The following is a 20,469-nucleotide window of genomic DNA, read 5'->3' as shown; positions in this document are numbered from 1 at the left end:
GAATAAAGGCTAAAGTAGAAATATCATTATTTGAATCTTTGACCATACATGGTTAGTCATATGTACGCGTGGCGTTTTTATCGGAACTTTTAATATATATAAATCTTTTATAAATTAAACAATGGATATTTATATGCCACCTTACAGTAACACGTCTTATATAGTGTAAAATACATGCGTGGAGATGAATCAATAAAGTTTGTCCGTTAAAAATAATATTATTAAGGGCACACTATCATCTTAGTTAATCTGATACGCAATATCTAATTCTTTATATTGATGATTACTTTATTTATTTTATTTTTTGGAACGGCATTAATGATAACTCTTGAAATTTATGGTTATGATTACAGTACATAATATGTGGCTACTTAGCCACAACATACATACATATGAATATTATTAGTTGCTAGCTAGCTTTAGCAGCATGAAAGTTAGGACCATGCACATCATCCAAGTTCCACAAAACGTCCCACATACCAAAATCTTCACTCATGGAGGTCTCCGGTGCATAAGATGAACCATAACAACAACCATTGGATGTTCTGTCTTTTTGTTTCTCAACCACGGTTGGAGACATATATTCTACTTGGTTCTCACTTTCTTCAAGAAAGGACATTATCTTTTTCATATCAGCAATATTTTGTTGCATCTGAAGGTGTTGCAATTGTTGTTGTCGTTGTTCTTGTTGAAACTTCTGTCTTTTTAGCTGTCGCATTTTCAGCTTTGCTGATTCGTCTAATGCCACTTTACTTTTTTTCTTAAAATGGGTTCGCCAGTAATTTTTTATCTCATTATCCGTTCTTCCTGGCAAGCTTTTTGCAATTGTTGACCATCTAAATCAAATCGTAGGAAATAAGCTCATAATATGAGCTTCTAATGCAGAAAACAAATTAAAATAGAATGGTTTTGTATATAAAGAGTACAAATACGAACCTATTTCCCCAGCGAGCGTGTAAGTCAAGAATGATGGTTTCTTCATGAGGAGTAATCCTTCCTCTTTTGAGGTCTGGTCTTAAATAGTTCACCCATCTTAGTCTGCAACTTTTTCCATTTCTTTTGAGCCCTATAATGAGTAAAACATCAAGCAAAATTAATATAAAAAATTGTTACTCTTAAAATAGTTTTTGTAGAATGCAAATGGTACCAGCAAGATTCGCCACGGAATTCCAACGGCCTTCGCCATGCAAGCTGACATGATGCATGAGCAAACGATCTTCTTCAGCAGTCCATGGCCCTTTCCTCCACCTTTCTTCAATTCCTCCCATAATTCCCCAATACATCAATCAACTAAATTTTAAATGCAATATTTGATGCCTTTCTGACTTTGTGTATCTAAACTTCTTGATTTGGCACGTATTTATACCACCACACAACCATCTATCATAAACTCACAAGGGTCCTTATCAAAACCATTTATCTTTCTATGTAAAGCATGATCGCCTCATTAACACCATCCTACTAATTGACCAAATTGCCCAACATTATGATAGTGTTAACGATAGTTGAGAAAATTATTGAAGGGTATCATAGGAATTGAGAAATGACAACTAGTTATGCAATCAGGTGACACATTCAATGTTGAACATATCCAATGAGTATAATTGTTGATTGTGACGTTTGGGACACGTATAAGATGGAACCAATACGTCACTAAAAGAGAACAAGAAATATTTTGTTGATTAGGTTAATTAAAAAATTAGTATTGGCTAATGAGATTAGTGCAGGTGTTCATAAACTTAGTTATCAAGGGCGTATGTCATAAAATCATAATCGTATCTAATTAAACTACAATTTTTTAATTCTAAAAGGAGTGAGGGATCTAGTAGTTCAATTTATGCGCCACTACCTCAACTCAACAGATGGTCTTCTACATGAACACCATTTGCTCAAGTAGCAACTATTTTAATTAATTTCCGAGTTTTGTCTTTACGCACGGCCGTTTATGAGTTCAACATTTAATGGAGTATAGAAATATCTTTCTTCCCATCTTCCAACTCACTATGTCAAAGCCAAATGTTAAAATTAAAAAAGAAAAATTATTAAAAAAAATTAATGAACTTTATGTCATTATTTTTTATGAGTAGGAAAACTAGATGGGAAAACACTGTAAAGAGGATATTTAATTACAAATACACATAAGATCTGTTATATAGGACACGGTTTCTAAAAAATCAGGTTATCTCCTTATCTTAATAAAAAACTTTTTTTTTTTCGTATGGCTTTTCCAAAATTGTTTTCAGTCAAAAATGATTTTACCATTTTAACCTTAGTTTCTTTTGACAACATCCGTTTAATATCTAATATGTAACTGGTCTACTATTCTAAACAACCATATATGATCTTCATTGCTCTCTAACCCTAACACATAGAAAGAATGTAAACCCTTTGATTTGTGTTTCACCTGTTACGAACATACTTTCTTTGTTCTTCTTTTTTTTTTTTTGCTTTATTTGATCCATCTATTGCTAACATTTAAACGCTTCTTTTTCATAATCCAAAATATCGAATGAAGAGCTAACTCTAAACATGTGCCTGAGAAAATCTTCAAGTGTTGCTCATCTTACTTCTATGCTTTCGTTTTCAGTAAAAATCAAAATTTTATCTTCTCGATGATTGCGATTCGGGTTTTTGATGGTTGTGTTTTTGGGTTCTATATTGTTTTTTTAAAACCTTTTTGTTCACCCATGTTTTGGTTTTTTCCAAAATTTTCATTTATTGTTCCTTCTGAAATTTTATTTATTCATGTTATTGTTATGCTATGTATGGTTTTCAGAATGTTTTTTTGTCGTCTATGCAGGTTAGAGTGATTTGACTTTAATTTTTTGGTCAACTAATTCAGCTAACACATTATCATTGGTGATCAATTAGGGTTTGGTTTTTATTTGAAAAGGATGTCGACAGTGTAGCTTTCTAAAGTTGTAATATATTTTTTCCGCTCATTTTAACCCGGGTAGATCGTATCCCAAGAAATCAGCAATAAATTAGGAATCATCCTTCTATTGTTCATCTGTTCCTTCTCCAATCACGACTATATAATCTCTAATTTCTCAATCCTCTTTTGGAATCCAAAAATCATTGATTCAATCTTTAAAATGCATTAAATCGCCATTTTGAATTTTCAATCAAAAAAACCCTAAACCTTTTTCTCTCAACATCAATCGTTTGTTGCAGTCACCATATCCTTTACCACCATTAACGCCTCAAGATGACCTTTCTTCTTCTCCGATCTGTTATGTATCTTGGCCTTCCGTGATTTGGCAGAGGAATAGTATGGAGAAAAATGGATGGTTGGGGGAAGAAGAATGTGTGGCTTTGTATGTAACATTCCGTTTAGAGATAAAATAAATAGAGTAAAACAAATAAATAAATATGGATAATAATAATAAGTGAATAAAAATAAATAAATAAATAATAAGCCTTAAAATCCCGAGATGTATTTTATATTTTATTTTATTTTAGCCCTAAATCCTTAGTAATTTATCAGTGTTGGCGATAAGGAGTTAAATGATATAAATTCCAGAATTTGGGGTTGATATTGTAACTTTAGGGCCTGAAATGTAAAGGATTTTGGGAAGCTAGGGTTGCATGGTAAATTATGGACTTAATTCGAAAAAAGAAGGGGATGGAGGGACTGAAAGTTTTAAAAATGAATAAAGTTTGCTATGTGGAGGCGGGACTAAGACCCGTCACCTCCCACCCTTGTCCCTCGTTTAAAAGCTTAGCATCCAATACCCTCTAAAATCCTAACCCTAATATTACTATTCAGCCGCCACCCTCATCTCCACCATCCCATCTGCCACCTCCGTGACGCCATAGTGAACGACCAATCAAAGGACTCTAATGACGGGCTTGAAGACCGAGACCGCGACTGTTGTTGTTATTTCTCAATCGCTGCCCTCTCTTTCTTCCGAGTCGATCATCGTTGGGCTGCGTCACCGCCGCTAAAGGCCACCTGTTGGCGTCATCGATGACGCTGTTGCTGTTGTGCATTACACAGCTCCGTCTATCGCCCTCCGTCATTGTGATTTATGTGTGTGTTTTTGGCTGGGCGAAAGTTGAAGAGAGCCACCATGGTGGCTGCTGCCATTTTGCTTTTTTGCCATCCCCGACCACCACCTGCCACCGCGAGGGTGGCTATTTCATGAGTGTTTCTCACATGTGTGTGATATGGTGTAATTATGTGTGTGTATTGGCGTGATGTTGTAGGAGCGATTCTAGGACGGAAAATCAACGAAAAATCCCAGTACCACCACCATGAGGTGATGACTGCCACCATTTGCCGCCACCACCCACCACTTTGGGGTAGCTGTGTGTTTGTGTGTGTGTGTGTGTTTGCACCTAAAACTAATAACTCCTGCCATAAGAATGGTGGTTGTCGCCTCCCGCTGCTGACCACCACTGCCCGTGGTGGCAGTGGGCGGTACTCGATTTATAAGCACATATATATTTATTTAATTAACTGATTAACTAACTTATGAGTTGTAAACCCTATATAGCGTTTAGAAAACCCTAATGTCATGAAACCCTAATTTTGGAATTGATCGGGACCCACATTGAAACTATTTATTGGACCTAAAATATTAACTAATAATGCTTTGAAATTAACTTAATGCAGTATTGGAATTTTCGATGCCATGAAGACAGAAAACAAAACAAGAGAAGCGTTACGTGGAATGGAAAAGAACTTCGAAGTCAAGGAGGATGGAGCAAATTATTTCATGAACCGAATTTTGATCCCCTAAACTTGGGGGATTCAGAGACGTAGTCATGAATGAAGCCCATAAGACACGATACTCCATCCATCCGGGTTCAGATAAAATGTACTTGAATATCAAACAGCGGTAATGGTGGCCTAACATGAAGGCAGAAATTGCCACTTACGTTAGCAAGTGCCTCACTTGTGCTAAAGTAAAGGTAAAATATCAGAAGCTCTCGGGACTATTACAACAACTGTAGTACCCGAGTGAAAATGGGAAAGGATTACTATGGACTTTGTGACCAAATTACCCAAGACTACAGATGGATTAGATACCATATAGGTAATAGTCGACAGGTTGACAAAATTCGCTCATTTCCTGCCAATAAAGGAATCATACAAGATGGAACGATTGACAAGGATCTATATCAAGGAAATCTTGAGACTCCATGGAGTACCAATATCTATCATCTCAGATCGAGATAGTAGGTTTACTTCACGCTTTTGGCAATCGCTTCAAAAAGCTATGGGAACACAACTTGACATGAGCATTGCCTACCACCCACAAACGGATGGTCAAAGTGAGTGAACCATTCAAACGCTTGAAGATATGCTTCACATATGTGTGATAGACTTTGGAAGGTCGTGGGATACCCACTTGCCTTTAATTAAATTTTCGTACAACAACAGTTATCACTCAAGCATCAAAGTTGCTCCTTTTAAAGCATTATATGGGCGTAAATGTAGATCACCGTTGTGTTGGGCTGAGGTAGGTGACACTCAGCTAGCCAGAGGACAGACACCAAACAATGCATTAATAGGATCAGAAATCATACGCGAAACGACAGAGAAGATAATTCAAATCAGAGCTCGACTACAAGCATCACGAGACCGACAGAAGAATTACGCTGATAAACGACGAAAGCCCTTGGAATTTCAAGTCGGTGATCGGGTGTTGTTAAAGGTCTCTCCTTAGAAAGGGGTGATTCGTTTTAGGAAACGGGGAAAACTAAACCCACGATACATTAGACCCTTCGAGATTCTTGCCCGAATCGGTCCAGTGAATTATAGACTGCAGCTACCTGCCGAGCTCAGCAGTGTACACCCCGTGTTCCATGTTTCCAATTTGAATAAGTGCTTATCCGACGAAACTCTCGTCATCCCATTGGAAGAAATCGAAATCAACGAGAATCTTCTATTCGTCGAAGAACCGGTTGAAATCATGGACAGGGAAGTGAAGTGTACTAAGCAAAGTCGCATTCCGATTGTGAAAGTTCGGTGGAACGCAAAACGTGGACCGGAATTCACATGGGAGAAGACGAGATGAAGCAGAAGTACCCTCACATATTCTCGCATTCTTAAATCTAGCTTCAAAAAGAATTTCGGGACAAAATTCCCTCTAACGGTGGGATGATGTCACAACTAGGAATTCTGATGCTTTGTAAACACTTAACAAGGATAACATTGTAACTAAAACTTGAAAGCATGTATGATGCTTATTCAATGACAACAAAATTTCATCAAACACCCTATTCAAACACTCAAATAGTCAACGAAAGATTGGAAACCCTAGAAATCTCGGTTTAAGTCCAATATGGACTAGGATTACATTATTGGGCCTAATGGACCAATAAGCTTCCAATTTGACTATTTTGGGATTAGAACTCTTAAATGGGCTCTAATTTGACCCACTTTCATGAGACTTAGCCTTTTTGGGCCTTATAAGCCTAAAATGGACTAGTTTGTCTTGAATGGGCCTTATTGGGCCATAACAAATCCAATTAGCTTTAACGGACTCAAATCCATTCTCTTATATAAAAATTGGGTCGTGAGCTACCCTAAGGGCCCAATGGGCCAAGAATTTTCTTATGGGCTACATGTTTTCGAACAAGACAAGAATAGGCTCAAATTAATACACTACTCCTTTCCTTAAGCCCATTTTCGTCCCATAAGTTTAAAAGAGAGAGAGAGAGAGAGAGAGAGAGTGAAAATGGAGCATTTATGTGGCATTGCCACCTCCATATTATTTAGCATTTAACAAAGCTTGAAAATCCCATACTTCCATCCATGTCATATCATCTCTTTCTCCCCCCCCCCCCCTCTTCTTCTTGGCCAAACACATAAACACACACACACACATACATCTCACTAAAAATCTTCTTAAACACTCTCAAAGAAAAAAACTCTTCATCATTCATTCAAACCTTCGAGAATTATAAGGGCTTCAAGAGGGATTTCATCCAAATATCACTTCAAGTTACATACTAGTGGTAAGATCTTGCAAACATATTTCCTTTCTACACTCATTCACTCTTCTTACTACCTTAAATTCTTGATCATACTCCTAGAAACATACTAAGTTTGAGATCCACCCAAGAAAGCTTGCTAGGGCCGAAAATAGCATCAAACTCTTCCATTTCTTTCTTCAAACCGAAAACAACAAGAAAAGGTGAGTTCATACCCCTCTTATTTTGGTTTTCACATGTTTTATGGGGGAGAATACAAGTAAAATGTGTAGATCTAAGTGTATTTATATGTTATGTGTGATTTCTTGTGTTTATGTGGTAAATATGTGCCAAAAATGAAAGATATTTCGAGATCTATAGTTCAAGAAGGAAAAATATGTGATCTAGGATGTATTACACTTAACAAGTTAAGAAAAACTACCATATAAGGTTTATAATAAGCATGTTGCAACATAAAAGTCATTATTGGACTATTTTTGTCAAATAAACAAAAGTTGGGGGAAAAGTTGTCATTTATGGTTTTTACAAGGCTCAAAAGGTCAAAACAGTTAAAATAGACGTTTTTATGAACATTATGCTTTTCAAAGGACTAAAAATGTAAATTGTAGCCTATTGGGCTAAAATTTTGGGCTTTTCGGCCCATAGGCCCAAATTTGCGAAAAATATGTTTTTAAGGGGATGAAATGGTAAATTTCTCAAAATAGTGGGCAGAAAAGTAAATAAATCTATTTCAGGGTTAAAATGTCCTTACTTGCCAAAAAGGCTTAAAAATGTAAAGTTTTTTGGATTTTGGGTCAAAGTTGTAAAAGTTGCGTAAAGTTTGGATTATGAATGAAAATCTTTTTACTAAAGGGGCTGAAACTGCCAAAAAGTAAGCATTGGGCTGAAAACATTATATAAATAAGTCTTTGGGTCAAAATGTCAAGAAAAATAGTTTAAAGACCTAAAATGTCATTTTTTTTTTATAAAAAGGGACTAAAATTGTCATTTATATTAAAGAATGGCTGAATAGATCAAACCAATATTTTTGACTCAATTATTTTATTATTAAGATATTTGGGCCAAAAATACCAAATTATAACTTATGAGTTTATAATGAAAGAGATACATATATTTTCATAAATTTAAATATCGTTATAAAACAATCGACAAATTTTGTGCCTTTGCGATTCAACAATTGTTCAAATAGAATTCCCGATATTTATACTATACAAAAACAAGTAAACATTCAAATTGTTGGGCTTGAAAGATTATAATCATGCTTATTGGGCCTTCATGACCCATTAACATGACATTTAGGCCTAACATAAATAATACATGTTTATTGGGCCTCCTATGACCTAATTACATGCTTAAAGGACCCTCAATGGCTTTTACATGCTATTGGGCCTTAGTGGCCCATTAGCATTGCTAGTATGGTCCAAATAAATTATATGCGAAATAGGCCAACGCGTCATTCGTCTACTCGACAGCCTTAAATAACAAACGTGATTTGTAGGACCTCGTGGTCCTCTTCCCCTTGTCTGTTAGACTTACCTTCTATTTAAGTAAACAAAAATCAGGTCGTTGATCAAGGTTAATTAAATATATTTGGATTAAATGAGTAATAACGGGCGACACCAATAAGTGTCGGTCATAGTTTGTAGTTATAATCAAAGTCTCCTGAAGGGAAAGCGAGAGTTTGTGTATAGATCTATACGGGGGTGACTCCCCCACACCTAAGTTATTCGCTACAGTTAGACTCGGCCAGTCTAGGGTGGCAAAATATTAAGATCAATTCCGGCGTTCACTAGAATGCCAAGACAGGCGAACTAGTCATTATCATGCATGGTTATAACGACTCACAAAAACAATCCAATACCATCTAAGTAATCAGGGGAAATCATATTCATTCGATGCGAAGATACAATAATACAAAACGATCATACTGTTTTATCGGAAAACATCCGGTTTTCCAGGGAAATCAACATTATTCACTTGTACTTTCACTAACTATAATGCAAAACTTCTCATTTATACACGTTTTGAAATCATTCATGCATATACCTATGGATCTTCACACTTTTTGTATAAACAATTGTCGTTTCAGAAAATATCGGATTTTCTAGGTTTTATAAACTACACAAAACATTTTCATATCAAACCCGCTTATGAACTCACCAACATTCTATATGTTGATGTTTTCAAAATAAGTTGTATTCTCAGGTAACATATAAGCTCAAGAACAATACCAAGTGTGTTAGGATGTTATGCTTTGAAAATTCTCAAACAATTTATGCTATGGATATGTAATATTTAGACAATGTACTTGATGTGAACAAGGTCAGTTGTAATGTATTAATGCATGGTGATGTTTATCTTATGTTTCATGTATATTCATTGTGATGATATTTCAATTTAAGTCACGCAAGCCCTCAGACGTTTCCGCCGTCTGGTTCGGGGTGTGACTATTTTATAAGGAAAATATTGGATTTTTCTTGGGTATACATTACAATTACAAACACGTTACAAGTACGAAACACACATATACATTCGGTCTTGGGATTTAACACTACATAACATTTTATAAGGAAAATAATGGACTCTTTTGAGTATACATTACATTTACAAACAAAGGTTTTCGAACTCTACATCCAAAAGCTTATTAACTCACCAACTTAATTGTCGACATTTTTTTGAAACTACTTGTATTCTCAGGAAATCAGTGAAACAGGAAATCAACAGCTTTTGAGGATGGGACGCTAATACGTCAAACATTTCATTTTGTCACCATAATATAATTGATTTTTGAAACATTTAAACTCATATTGTAACACCCTGATCCTCAGGTATTGATAATGACATTTCGGTTTGGATTCTTGGAGGACCTACTCGGCGAGTTGGCTTCCCTACTCGTCGAGTAGTAGAGGGTTTGGACGCGGGGGTTTAATGATCTACTCGCCGAGTCCATTATGGTACTCGACGAGTAGATGCTAGCAAATGAAACCGTAGATTCCAGGGCCTTGCACCCTATTTAAAGGGTCATTATCCTCCCTTGGCCTCCCCTTTACAGCTCTATACCTCCTTAAAACCTTGATTCGAGTGTGAGTGTGTTCTTGGTGATTTTTAAAGCTTGAAGGAAGGATTTGGTGAAGGAATCACTTGAGGAATCAAGCTAGAAGGAGCAAGGGCTCGTGGGGATTCTAGATCTACTTATGTGGAGCACTTTCTGAAGGTATTAAGCTGTCTCTTGGCTCATTTCCACCCAAAACCCTCTTGTGCATGGATTCTAAGAAAGGGCTTTTGTGTTTAAGCCAAGATCTAATGTTGTAACTTCAGATCTGAACTCCTTTTGGCCTTAAGATGCATAAAGTTATCAGTTGAGCTTAGCATGTACCTTCTCTCAAGTGTATGACCCCATTCCAAGTTTAGATTTGCTATTTTAGGGCCTTAAAGCCTTGCATGCACGTAAAGTTTGCAACTTTATGTGGAAAGCATGCCCTAGGAGCCTAGATCTGTAGTTTGGAAGCTTTGCATGGCTCAAAAAGGGTCTGTATGTCTTGGGATCTGAAAGGACTCGGTGACTCGGCGAGTCATTTGAAGGCAGGCATGGACTCGGTGAGTTGGATGAACAACTCGGCGAGCCCGATGAATTTTGCCTAGAACTCGGCGAGTTGGATGAATAACTCGGCGAGTCAGATGAAGGTTACCTAGAACTCGGCGAGTTGAAGGAACAACTCGGCGAGTCGAGTAAGATTTCCACAAGGGTTGGATGTTCGTAGACGCGTCGAGTGTCAAGCAAGGGAACTCGACGAATGACCTTAGATTATCAATCAAGACTGTATGAACTCGATGAGTCGCCTCGATGACTCGGCGAGTAGATGTTATTCTGGGAAACTCGGCGAGTCACTAGTTGTACTCGGCGAGTTAGGGTCAACATGGACCGTGGACTTGACCTTGGTTGAAGTTGACCAGGATGGACTTTGGGAAAATGACTGGAAATTTTATGACACTTTTTAGGCAGTTACATGGAGCAGCCTGTGGGGTACATTTGGTCGCAAAGGGTTAGTTCAGCATTCGTGAGAGGTGAGTCTTCTCACCATACCTATGGGTCTAAGGCACCAAGGCCGACCCATTATGTGATTATGACATATGTGGTAGACATTCTGTGTTCTGTTATGTGGTTGCACGTTATATATGAAGACCCCAGGGGAAGCCCGTGGCATTGGATGTAAGACCATGTGGGGTAGCTCATGGCAGTCCTAGGTGAAGACCATGTGGGGGAGCCCATGGCAGTCCTAGGCAAAGACCATGTGGGGTAGCTCATGGCACTTTCACAGGTTTCATGTATGCATGGCTTACGTGATATATGTGTAGCTTTTATAGCTAACACGAGATATGATATGTGGTTTGTGTGTGTGTGGTATGCTCTGGGAAACTCACTAAGCATTTCGCTTACAGGATGTTGATTGTTTCAGGTACTTCAGAGCCGAAGGGCAAAGGCAAGGCGTGATGACGTGGCGTGCACTCTACCTCTCTTTTTGTGTGATGGGACTATCTGATGTTTTCAAAAGTACATTGAGTTTGTAATAATTATGATTTAGGAAAACAAATGGTTTGGAAATTATGAATTATGGGAATTGTTTGAGTAATTAAAAACGAAAAAATTTCTTGATAAAAATTGGGTCGTTACACATACTATGATGTAACTTTCTCAATTATATTTATGGTGGTTGTATTTTCTTTGGTCATTATTATACTCATTGTTATGATACTATACATGAAGTCCGCCACCCTCGGACGTTTCCGCCATCCTTGGTTTAGGAGTGTGACACCAGGGGGCGGCTCCTGGCACACTGTATGCTATTATGTATGGTAGGAAGACCCGGGGGTTAGCCCTAGGCATTATGTATGAAAGACCAGGACATGGCTCCTGGCACACTATATGCTAATTGGCTATGTAAAGTAGTATGCTAGTTGTCATTGTGATGCTTGCATGGAAGACCAGGAGGTGGCTCTTGGCACTTGTCTGTAAGACCGAGGGGTGGCCCCCGGCTTGGCAAGAAAGACCACGTGGCGGTCTGTGGCATAATGGCAAGACTATGTTCGGCACATAGAATCTTTATTGATTATGATATATGTACGACTCATGTTTATGTATGACAGTATGTGATTTATGTGCTTATATGCTAAATAGTATCCAGTTGAAAGAGACCGAAGGGGTAGGTCAGCACCCAGATATGCTAGACAATATGTTGATATGTATGGTATATGGTATTTGGGAACTCACTAAGCTTCATGCTTACGGTTTTCAGTTTTGGTTTCAGGTACCTCCACTTGTCAAGTAAAGGAGCTCGGGACAATCACAACACACACACACACCTGTGTTTTTTCGCAATGTATGATTTCTGGGAATAATGTATGATAAATGTTTTATTTGAAATGCTTTTCTACGTGTGAACAAAGTTACAATAGTGTTTTAGTTATATTAAAAATGAAATTTTTGGTCCTAAATTTTGGGATGTTACATTGTAGGTAGCCGTTGTAGTGCAGGTCGGGACTTCCATGTTTGTAGGACTTTGAAACAATCTCCACCACCCTTTTCACCTTTGCACCTTTTGTTTCTCCGCCCCTCTCTTTGTCTCTTCAAGAAAATCAGTAAACTCTACTGGCCACCTTCTCGAGTTGACACCCTATACCTTCTCTTTCTCTCATCTTTTTATGTGACACATCCATATTACATAGATATTTGAGGTTCAATCTGCCATTCAACAAGCTCATGACTAATGGAAGTTTTGAAATTTAATTTGCTTGGATTTTATGTTATTTGTATCTCTATGTTTGGAAAAAATCATTGAAATCTGATTGATAGAAAAGAAAAGGTTGTGAAATTTAATTTGTTTGATCAATCATCCAATTCTTTCATCTTGGATTTCTTTACTTTTTGGTTTCCTATTTGCTCTAATATTTTTTTCTTATCTAAATGAAGATCAAATGATTATAATGATTTGGTATATTAATTTTTAGGTAGTTGACTTTTTGTTTAATCACCAAGTCTAAAGTTGTTTTTGAATCCCTAATTTTTGCTAGAATAATATTCTTTTTTTTTTTTTAAAAAAAAAAACTATTAAGTATCTAGGTCTAACTGTTCTTAAGATTCCAGTTTTTAATGTGTGTGTAATGTTGTGCATTTATGTATATTACTGTTATGTATACCTAAAAGGGTATATTTCTCTTTACACATGTTCGACATTGTACCTTGAAAACAATCCCATTTGTACTTTCAGAGTACATTGTTATAATTGAGAACCTTTGATCATTTTGTAAGTTCAGTTATCATATATCTTGGAATTTAAGAAAATGTTTAATTTTTCAAAAGAAATAGCAATGTACTTTGCAAATACATTGCAATTTCTAAAATATCAAACTTACCTTGTTGTACTTTGCAATTACTTTATTTATCTTGCTAGAGTTTATGTATATTTGTCGGCCAATAGATTTTTTTGGCTCATTATGACCTTTGTAATGTGGTATGCAAGTAAGGAAGTTTTGGTTGCAAGGAAGATGCAACAAAAACGAGAAAACCATCAATAGATTTTGCAATTTTATTGTTCATCAATTATAGGTAAAATATAAATGACATTTATAAACATCCAAAGCAATGGTTCAATTTGAAATGTTGGTTGTGCTTTTCTTTCCTCATGATTAAAATCTCAAACTTGAGACCATATTATATTTTTCTTCAATTATAGAAAAATAAATATGAATGACATTTATAAATGTCCAAAGCCATGGTGTAATTTGAAACGTTGATTGTGCTTTTTTTCCTCATAATTAAATTCCCAAATATCAATCCATATTATGTTAAATTTTAAATAAAGTCATAAAGGTACTAAGCACTAAAATCATTTTTACTATCTTAATTTTTAGACATTTCTTGATGGGGAGAACATATATCATATATATTCAAATTAGTACTATATATCAGAGCTTTTAAATAATCAATATAAAAGTCTAAACAAAACTTATATCTCCTTAGTTTAATAAAATTTTATAAATCTTTGATTTTTGGTTACTATTTTTAATTATCAATACTATTTTTCCTTCTTACTTGTAGTTTCTATGAGTTATATCCTAGTATTATATAAAAACCGGATTTTATAAGGGGACGTCTTAAGCAAAAAACTAGGATATATTAAGTACTAATACTTCGGTTTCTCTTGCAACAACCGGGTTCTTAGAACATAACCGAGTTCTATGAAGATTATACACAAATTATGTGATAGTAATATGACCCATTTTTCTACAACCACGTTTTTTTTACATACAGGTTATGTTTTGTTTTTGTTTTTGAACACACCAGCAAAAAAAAGAAAAAAACCACAACGGTTATATAACAATAACAAGGCAAAAAAAGAACGATAGAAGCAAAAGAAAAAAAAAAAAAAGAAAAAAAAAAAAAAAAACACAAGGGTAATTCTTTAATTTGGATGCTTTCGATGCAAGGCATTCTTTATTATAGCATCAAACGTTAACAAAGAATAAAATCGGAGTTCGATTTATTTTTTTTTATCACTAATTCTGGTTGATTACCTAAATTTCTATTCTAATAAAAGAATAGTTTTAATTTTCTTTTGACATGTGTCATCATATTAAACTTTCTAATTAATGCATATTTTATTCTTTTTTTGACATGTGACACCCTATTAGGCATCCTAATTAATATATGTCATTTGACAACCTATTAATTTTCTATTTCAAATTTTAAATTTCACACTCTAATTCCATTAAATTAACAACATTAAAATAAAATTAATACACATTATAAGGTGATATAAATTCATGTATTTCTTTAAATTAACGACTATAATTTTATATAATTGAAAAATATCTCTTAATTAATAATTTATTTAAAATAATTGTTTAATAATTTTAAATTCTCACTATGAAAATTTAATTAATTTTATAATCGTGGTTTCCACGGGTTATAAACTAATATTTAAAATAATTGTTTAATAATTTTGAATTCTCACTATGAAAGTTTAATTAATTTTATAACCGTGGTTTGCACGTAGGGGTGTAAGTGAGCCGAGCTACTCGTGAGCTACTCGGGATCGACTCGTTAAAAGCTCGACTCGAGATCGAATTAAACGAGCCCGAGCCGAGCTCGAGCCTAGATATGAGGCTCGTTTACTAAACGAGCTCGAGCCGAGCTTCAATTAATGGGGCTCGCGAGCCTAAACGAGCCTCTCTCTCTCTTTCTTTCTCTCTCTCTCTCTCTCTCTCTATATATATATATATATATATATATATATATATATATATATACACACACACACACACACACACATATATATATATATATATATATATATATATATATATATATATATATAGAGAGAGAGAGAGAGAGAGAGAGAGGCTCGTTTAGGCTCGATTAGGTTCGCGAGCCCACTAAATTGTTCATGAGCCGAGCTCGAGCTTCATTTTAAGGCTCGAATCAAGCTCGAGCTCGAACTCGAGCTTCCTCAAATTAAACGAGTCGAGCTCGAGCTTGGTCAGGCTCGGGCTCGGCTCGGCTCGTTTACACCCCTATTTGCACGGGTTATAAACTAATATATTATAATTATATAGTACAAGTTGAGAAATGATTAATCAAATTTACCTGTACATCAACATTTATGCAAATAGATACAAAATTAAGTTATAGCATGAATAATAATGTCCAAGTTCTACAAAAAAAACAATTACAATACTTTCCTCTATAATAAAATTACAGAAATGGAATCTTTATATAAAAATTATAGAATGGTCTCCTGTAGATTATTTATTTATTTATATTTTTTACTAAACTGCATATATGATCCATGTGGTTTGCTCAAAGTTATCATTTTAATGAAAAAATGTTTGGACTTACACCATAAGTCCAAAGTTTATATTTTGTTGCGAATTTCGTCCAATTTTTTATGAATTTTTTTAAATAGCAAACATCGTTTCACAACTATTTTAACATAATCATCTTAAATAAATTTTACCTGTTGTCAATATATATCCTTTGATTATATATTGTCTATAAATAAAAGAAATTGGTTATTTTAATGCAATATATACTCAAGGGATATTGACAGGAGATAAAAAAATTTTATTTAAGATTGTTCTTTTAATAAGTAGTTGTGAAATGATAGTTTTCATCATGATATAATAGTTGTTACTCATATACTTAAGATCATTCATTTACCAAATAACCATAAAACTTCCTAAAACCGAATAACAAACAAACACTAACATATAAATAAATAATGTAAACCAAAAACACATAAAAAACAACCTTAAATAATTATATTGGATGATTGATATTATATAGATTTATATTTTATTTTATTTTTATTCAAAAAATACAGCAAATAAAAACATTTTATAATGTAAACGAATAAAACATCAAAAAAACAACATTTAGATAATATATTCAAATAAAACGTCAAAAATATGAAAAAAAATTTAACGGAAAAAACAAAGATAAATAAAAAAGCTAAGAATAAATAATAATTTGATTTTATATAATTTAGATAATGAATAAAAAAATAATATATATATATATATATATATATATATATATATATATATATATATATATATATATATATATATATATATGAGTGAAGTTCAATAGAGAACCATAATTAACCAAGAAACCAATCTTTTTTTCAACTTTTATAACTTATTTTTTATCAAAAAAAAAACTAAAAATACAGAAACTAATAACTTTTATCCTTTTTCCAATGATATAAAATTCTTTTGCTAATATGTATAACGCAACAATATACGTTTTCATTATATATATGATGGTTGTGTTACTTTCTTTACAATATTCAACTGTTGTGATACTACGTGAAGTCATCCACCCCCGAATGTTTCCACCATTCTGGTTTGGGGGTGTGACAATATATATATATATATATATATATATATATATATATATATATATATATATATATATATATATATATATATAAAAGATATAGATCCGGTAAGAAATTTTTTTTGGTAGGAAGGTAAGAAGTTTTTTTTCTACATATTTTTTGACGAACAAAAAAAATGAATCACTAGATGATTCATTTGTAAGATGATTCACAAGAAAAAATTCCCAAAAAAACATCTTTATGATTCATTTTTAAGTAAATTATGAAAAAATTCATTTTTGTGACAATTTTAGTGAATAACAACAAAATCATTATATAAATGATTCATGGAGATGTTTTTTTGAGAATTTTTTCTTGTGAATCATCTTACAAATGAATCATCTAATGATTCATTTTGTTTGTTCGCAAAAAAAATATGTAGAAAAAAAACTTCTTACCTTCCTACCAAAAATTTCCTTCTTATTTGATCTTGACTCTATATATATATATATATATATATATATATATATATATATATATATATATATATATATATATATATATATATATATATTGTCACACCCCAAAATCGGAACGGCGGAAACGTTCTGGGGTGGATGACGTCATGTCAACTATCACAACACATTCATTATAGTAATCAAAGTACAACAAAACATTGCATTAATAGTAATAGGTTTACATGGTTTACATAACAGTACATCAAGGTAATACAAGTAAATATAATAAGTACAACATGGTACTAAGCTATCTTCATCAACAGCTCCGAGGATGTACCTGTCTAATGTTGACCTGAGAATACAAGTTATTTGAAAAGCGAGTATCAACGTTTTTACAAATGCTGGTGAGTTCATAAGTATTTAGTGGCATTTTATCCAAATAACTTAATAAAAGTGGTAGTTTCAGTGTATCCATTACATTAGTGTCTTTTCCAGAAAATCCTATATTTTCTTTAATAAAAGCAGTCTTCTACCAAGACTGGATGGCGTTATGTGGTAAAAAGTAGTTTTTCCCTTAATCGCTATCATTATCAAAATACGGAATTCGATTATTAAAGAACGCAAGAGAAATCAGGGAAAATAACATATGCCTCAGCAGTGAGGACTGCTGACTAAGGCAAAAGGAATCATAGACTCTAGGAGAGTATCCAACAAACGACACGCCTGGCTCTGTTTAGTAAAGAGAGACTCAGACCCCAGATGGTACCAAATGAAAGGTACGGCTAGTAAGGTCTAAAAACAGCAAATACAGACCCCAGACAATATTAAATGAAAGATACAGCTAACAAGGTCTAAAAACAGTGAATACAGACCCCAGACAGTATCAAATGAAAGATACAGCTAGCATGGTCTAAAAACAGTGTGACTCTGAGAGTGGGTTCCCAGCATAGAGTGTAAATTGTTGGTAAAATACCGTTACCTTAAGACCATGAATTATAAGGTAACCTGGGATACTCGTAACCATACTAACCGACACTAGAGTACCTGACGCCCTACAAGCGTCTATAGAATATGACATTTGTCACCCCTTGGCTTGGTAGGCCGTGGACTGTAGCTAGCAGTCAGGGTGCGGGGGTGTCAATCCCGTATAGATCTATACACACAATGTCCGCTCTCCCTGCAGGAGACTCTGGTTACCAACTAGACGACGGAGAAGGCCGTGTCCCGAAGATGCATCCCAAAAAAGTAGGTAGTGTGTTTCCAATATGAGTGTTGAACTAGAGGTAAAGACTCATAACTGAACTGACTAGAGTAAACCTATATGTCTATGCTTGTGTACATAATATATAACTAATGAATCAAACGACCTTCGGATGGACATCTGATCCCACCAGACCACATCTCAACGAAGAAAAGGAAATAGGGCGGACAAGCCTTCCTAAGTCCTTCAATCATTATTTATATGCATCTATACAAGCACAAACATACATCTAACTATGTTTGAATGTGTAACAAGTGGAATCATATCGTGAAGTATAACCGAATCGTGATGTATAACCGAATCGTGAAGTATAAGTGTACAGTGTGGAATAACCGAATCGTGATGTATAAGCATACAGTGTGGAATAACCGAATCGTGATGTGTAAACGAACAGTGTGAATAACCGAATCGTAAAGTATAAGCGTTACCAATTATAAGTGTATCACGAAGTAGAAACGTTATCAAGTAGGAGTTTAAACTAAGTAAAAGCGAAGCAGTGGTATCTAACAAGTAAGAGAATACGGCATGAAAAAGAACCTTGATGAAAACCTTTATGCTTAAGAAAATCACAACTTGGTGTTCTTTGGTAAAATAAGTTTGAAAACTTTTAGAAATTCCTTGGAAACTTTTCATAAACTAGTTTAATATGAACTTTGATAAAACAGTATAAGCAAGAGTTGTTGAATAAGTGAAAACCTTTTGGAAAACCATTTATAGTATCCTACTTGGTAAAACAGTTTATAGTGTGGTAAATCCTTGTGCATGCGGGTTATCAATCACATGTGATTGATATGATAACTGGCATGTTTAACTTGTATTCCCCCCTATAAAACATGTAAAAACATTTAAAAGGTTCATTCAGGGGTATGAACTCACCTAGTGTAAGTGGATCTGACGAAGGCGCCGGTTGGGTGCTCGGTGTCAAATAAAGACTTAAACACACTTAGTGACCTATTTAACATATGATAACATATGTTCACATATAATTAGTATATTTAATACTAATTAAACAAGTATACGCACTCTAAGGAGCGGAAAACACGTTGGTTAAGTGTTTAGGGTGTCCCGGGTAACATCTAAGGGCTTGAATGGCTTAGGAATGGAGTTTACTCTCCAAGACTAAACTCTCCATAGGGTGTTTACGGCCCTGGGACAACTCCCCATGAGTTTACGGCCGTAAACTCATGGTGAGGGGTTTCTAGGATGTTTAAAGGCTTTATCTTCCTCGTGGAATTTTGCTAGGTCCAAAACTAAATTGTATGAGTGGGTTTAGGGCTTCTAAAGGGACCATATAGGAGTTTACGGCCCATGAACCACCCTTATGGGAGTTCACGGCCATGAACTCCTATACTCTTTGTTTTATTTGATGTTTAAGCCCTTGATTAATCCTAGCATTTTCTAGTGCAGGTATAAGGCCAATTAGGGGGTTTAAACCCTCATTTGGTGAGGTTTGGGTGTGTTTACGGCCTAGGCATGTGCTTGGGCTGTAAACTCCAATTTACCCCTCAATTCTTTGTGTATAAATGTTCTAAACCCGAAATAGCAAGCCCATAATTTATGTATTAAGCCTAAGGGTGGTTTGGGAGTGTTTTGGACATGATTTAACAAGCTTAAAGGGTGTTTACGGCCTAAGCTTGTGCTTGGGCCGTAAACCCTCTTTTATGTCCCAAAAATGATTGTTTTATGGTTCAAACACTCCTATGCTAATTCCCCAATTGGTTTCTAAACATGAAGGGACAATTTTGCGTCATTTTGGCCTCATTTAAGGGGTTTACGACCTAAGGAGGCTCTTATGCTATAAACTCCTTTTCAACAGCCTCTAAGTCCGATTTTTGGGGTATAATCACAAGTCATGATGTTTAGAATAGGTTAGGGTAAAGAGACTTATGAATTGGAAGCGTTTGGTTGCGGATTTGAGACGAAGTCG

General features: G+C 34.8%; 1 protein-coding gene across 1 annotated transcript; it reads right to left on the bottom strand.

Moving 5' to 3' along the window:
• Positions 1-328: 328 nt before the first annotated feature.
• LOC145058141 (uncharacterized) lies at positions 329-1,341 on the bottom strand. Its single transcript, XM_079006054.1, has 3 exons — positions 1,148-1,341; positions 937-1,066; positions 329-836 (listed from the first exon to the last, which is right to left on the bottom strand). Exons 1-3 carry the CDS (start codon positions 1,281-1,283, stop codon positions 410-412), a joined length of 693 nt encoding a protein of 230 aa, XP_078862180.1. The 5' UTR covers positions 1,284-1,341; the 3' UTR covers positions 329-409.
• Between the last annotated feature and the right edge of the window lie 19,128 nt (positions 1,342-20,469).

Source organism: Lactuca serriola, chromosome 6 (assembly GCF_051521515.1).
Source record: "Lactuca serriola cultivar US96UC23 chromosome 6, Lser_US96UC23_V15, whole genome shotgun sequence".
Classification (NCBI taxonomy): Eukaryota; Viridiplantae; Streptophyta; class Magnoliopsida; order Asterales; family Asteraceae; genus Lactuca; species Lactuca serriola.
Note: the sequence above shows the minus strand (reverse complement) of the source record. Positions and strands in the feature narration are given on the sequence as shown.

Excerpts from the sequence above, each read along its gene's own strand:
- LOC145058141 (XM_079006054.1), bottom strand. The coding sequence starts at position 1,283 with ATGTATTGGGGAATTATGGGAGGAATTGAAGAAAGGTGGAGGAAAGGG. Across the intron at positions 1,067-1,147 it reads TTCCGTGGCGAATCTTGCTG|GGCTCAAAAGAAATGGAAAA; the intron begins GTACCATTTGCA and ends TACTCATTATAG. Across the intron at positions 837-936 it reads CACGCTCGCTGGGGAAATAG|ATGGTCAACAATTGCAAAAA; the intron begins GTTCGTATTTGT and ends GATTTGATTTAG.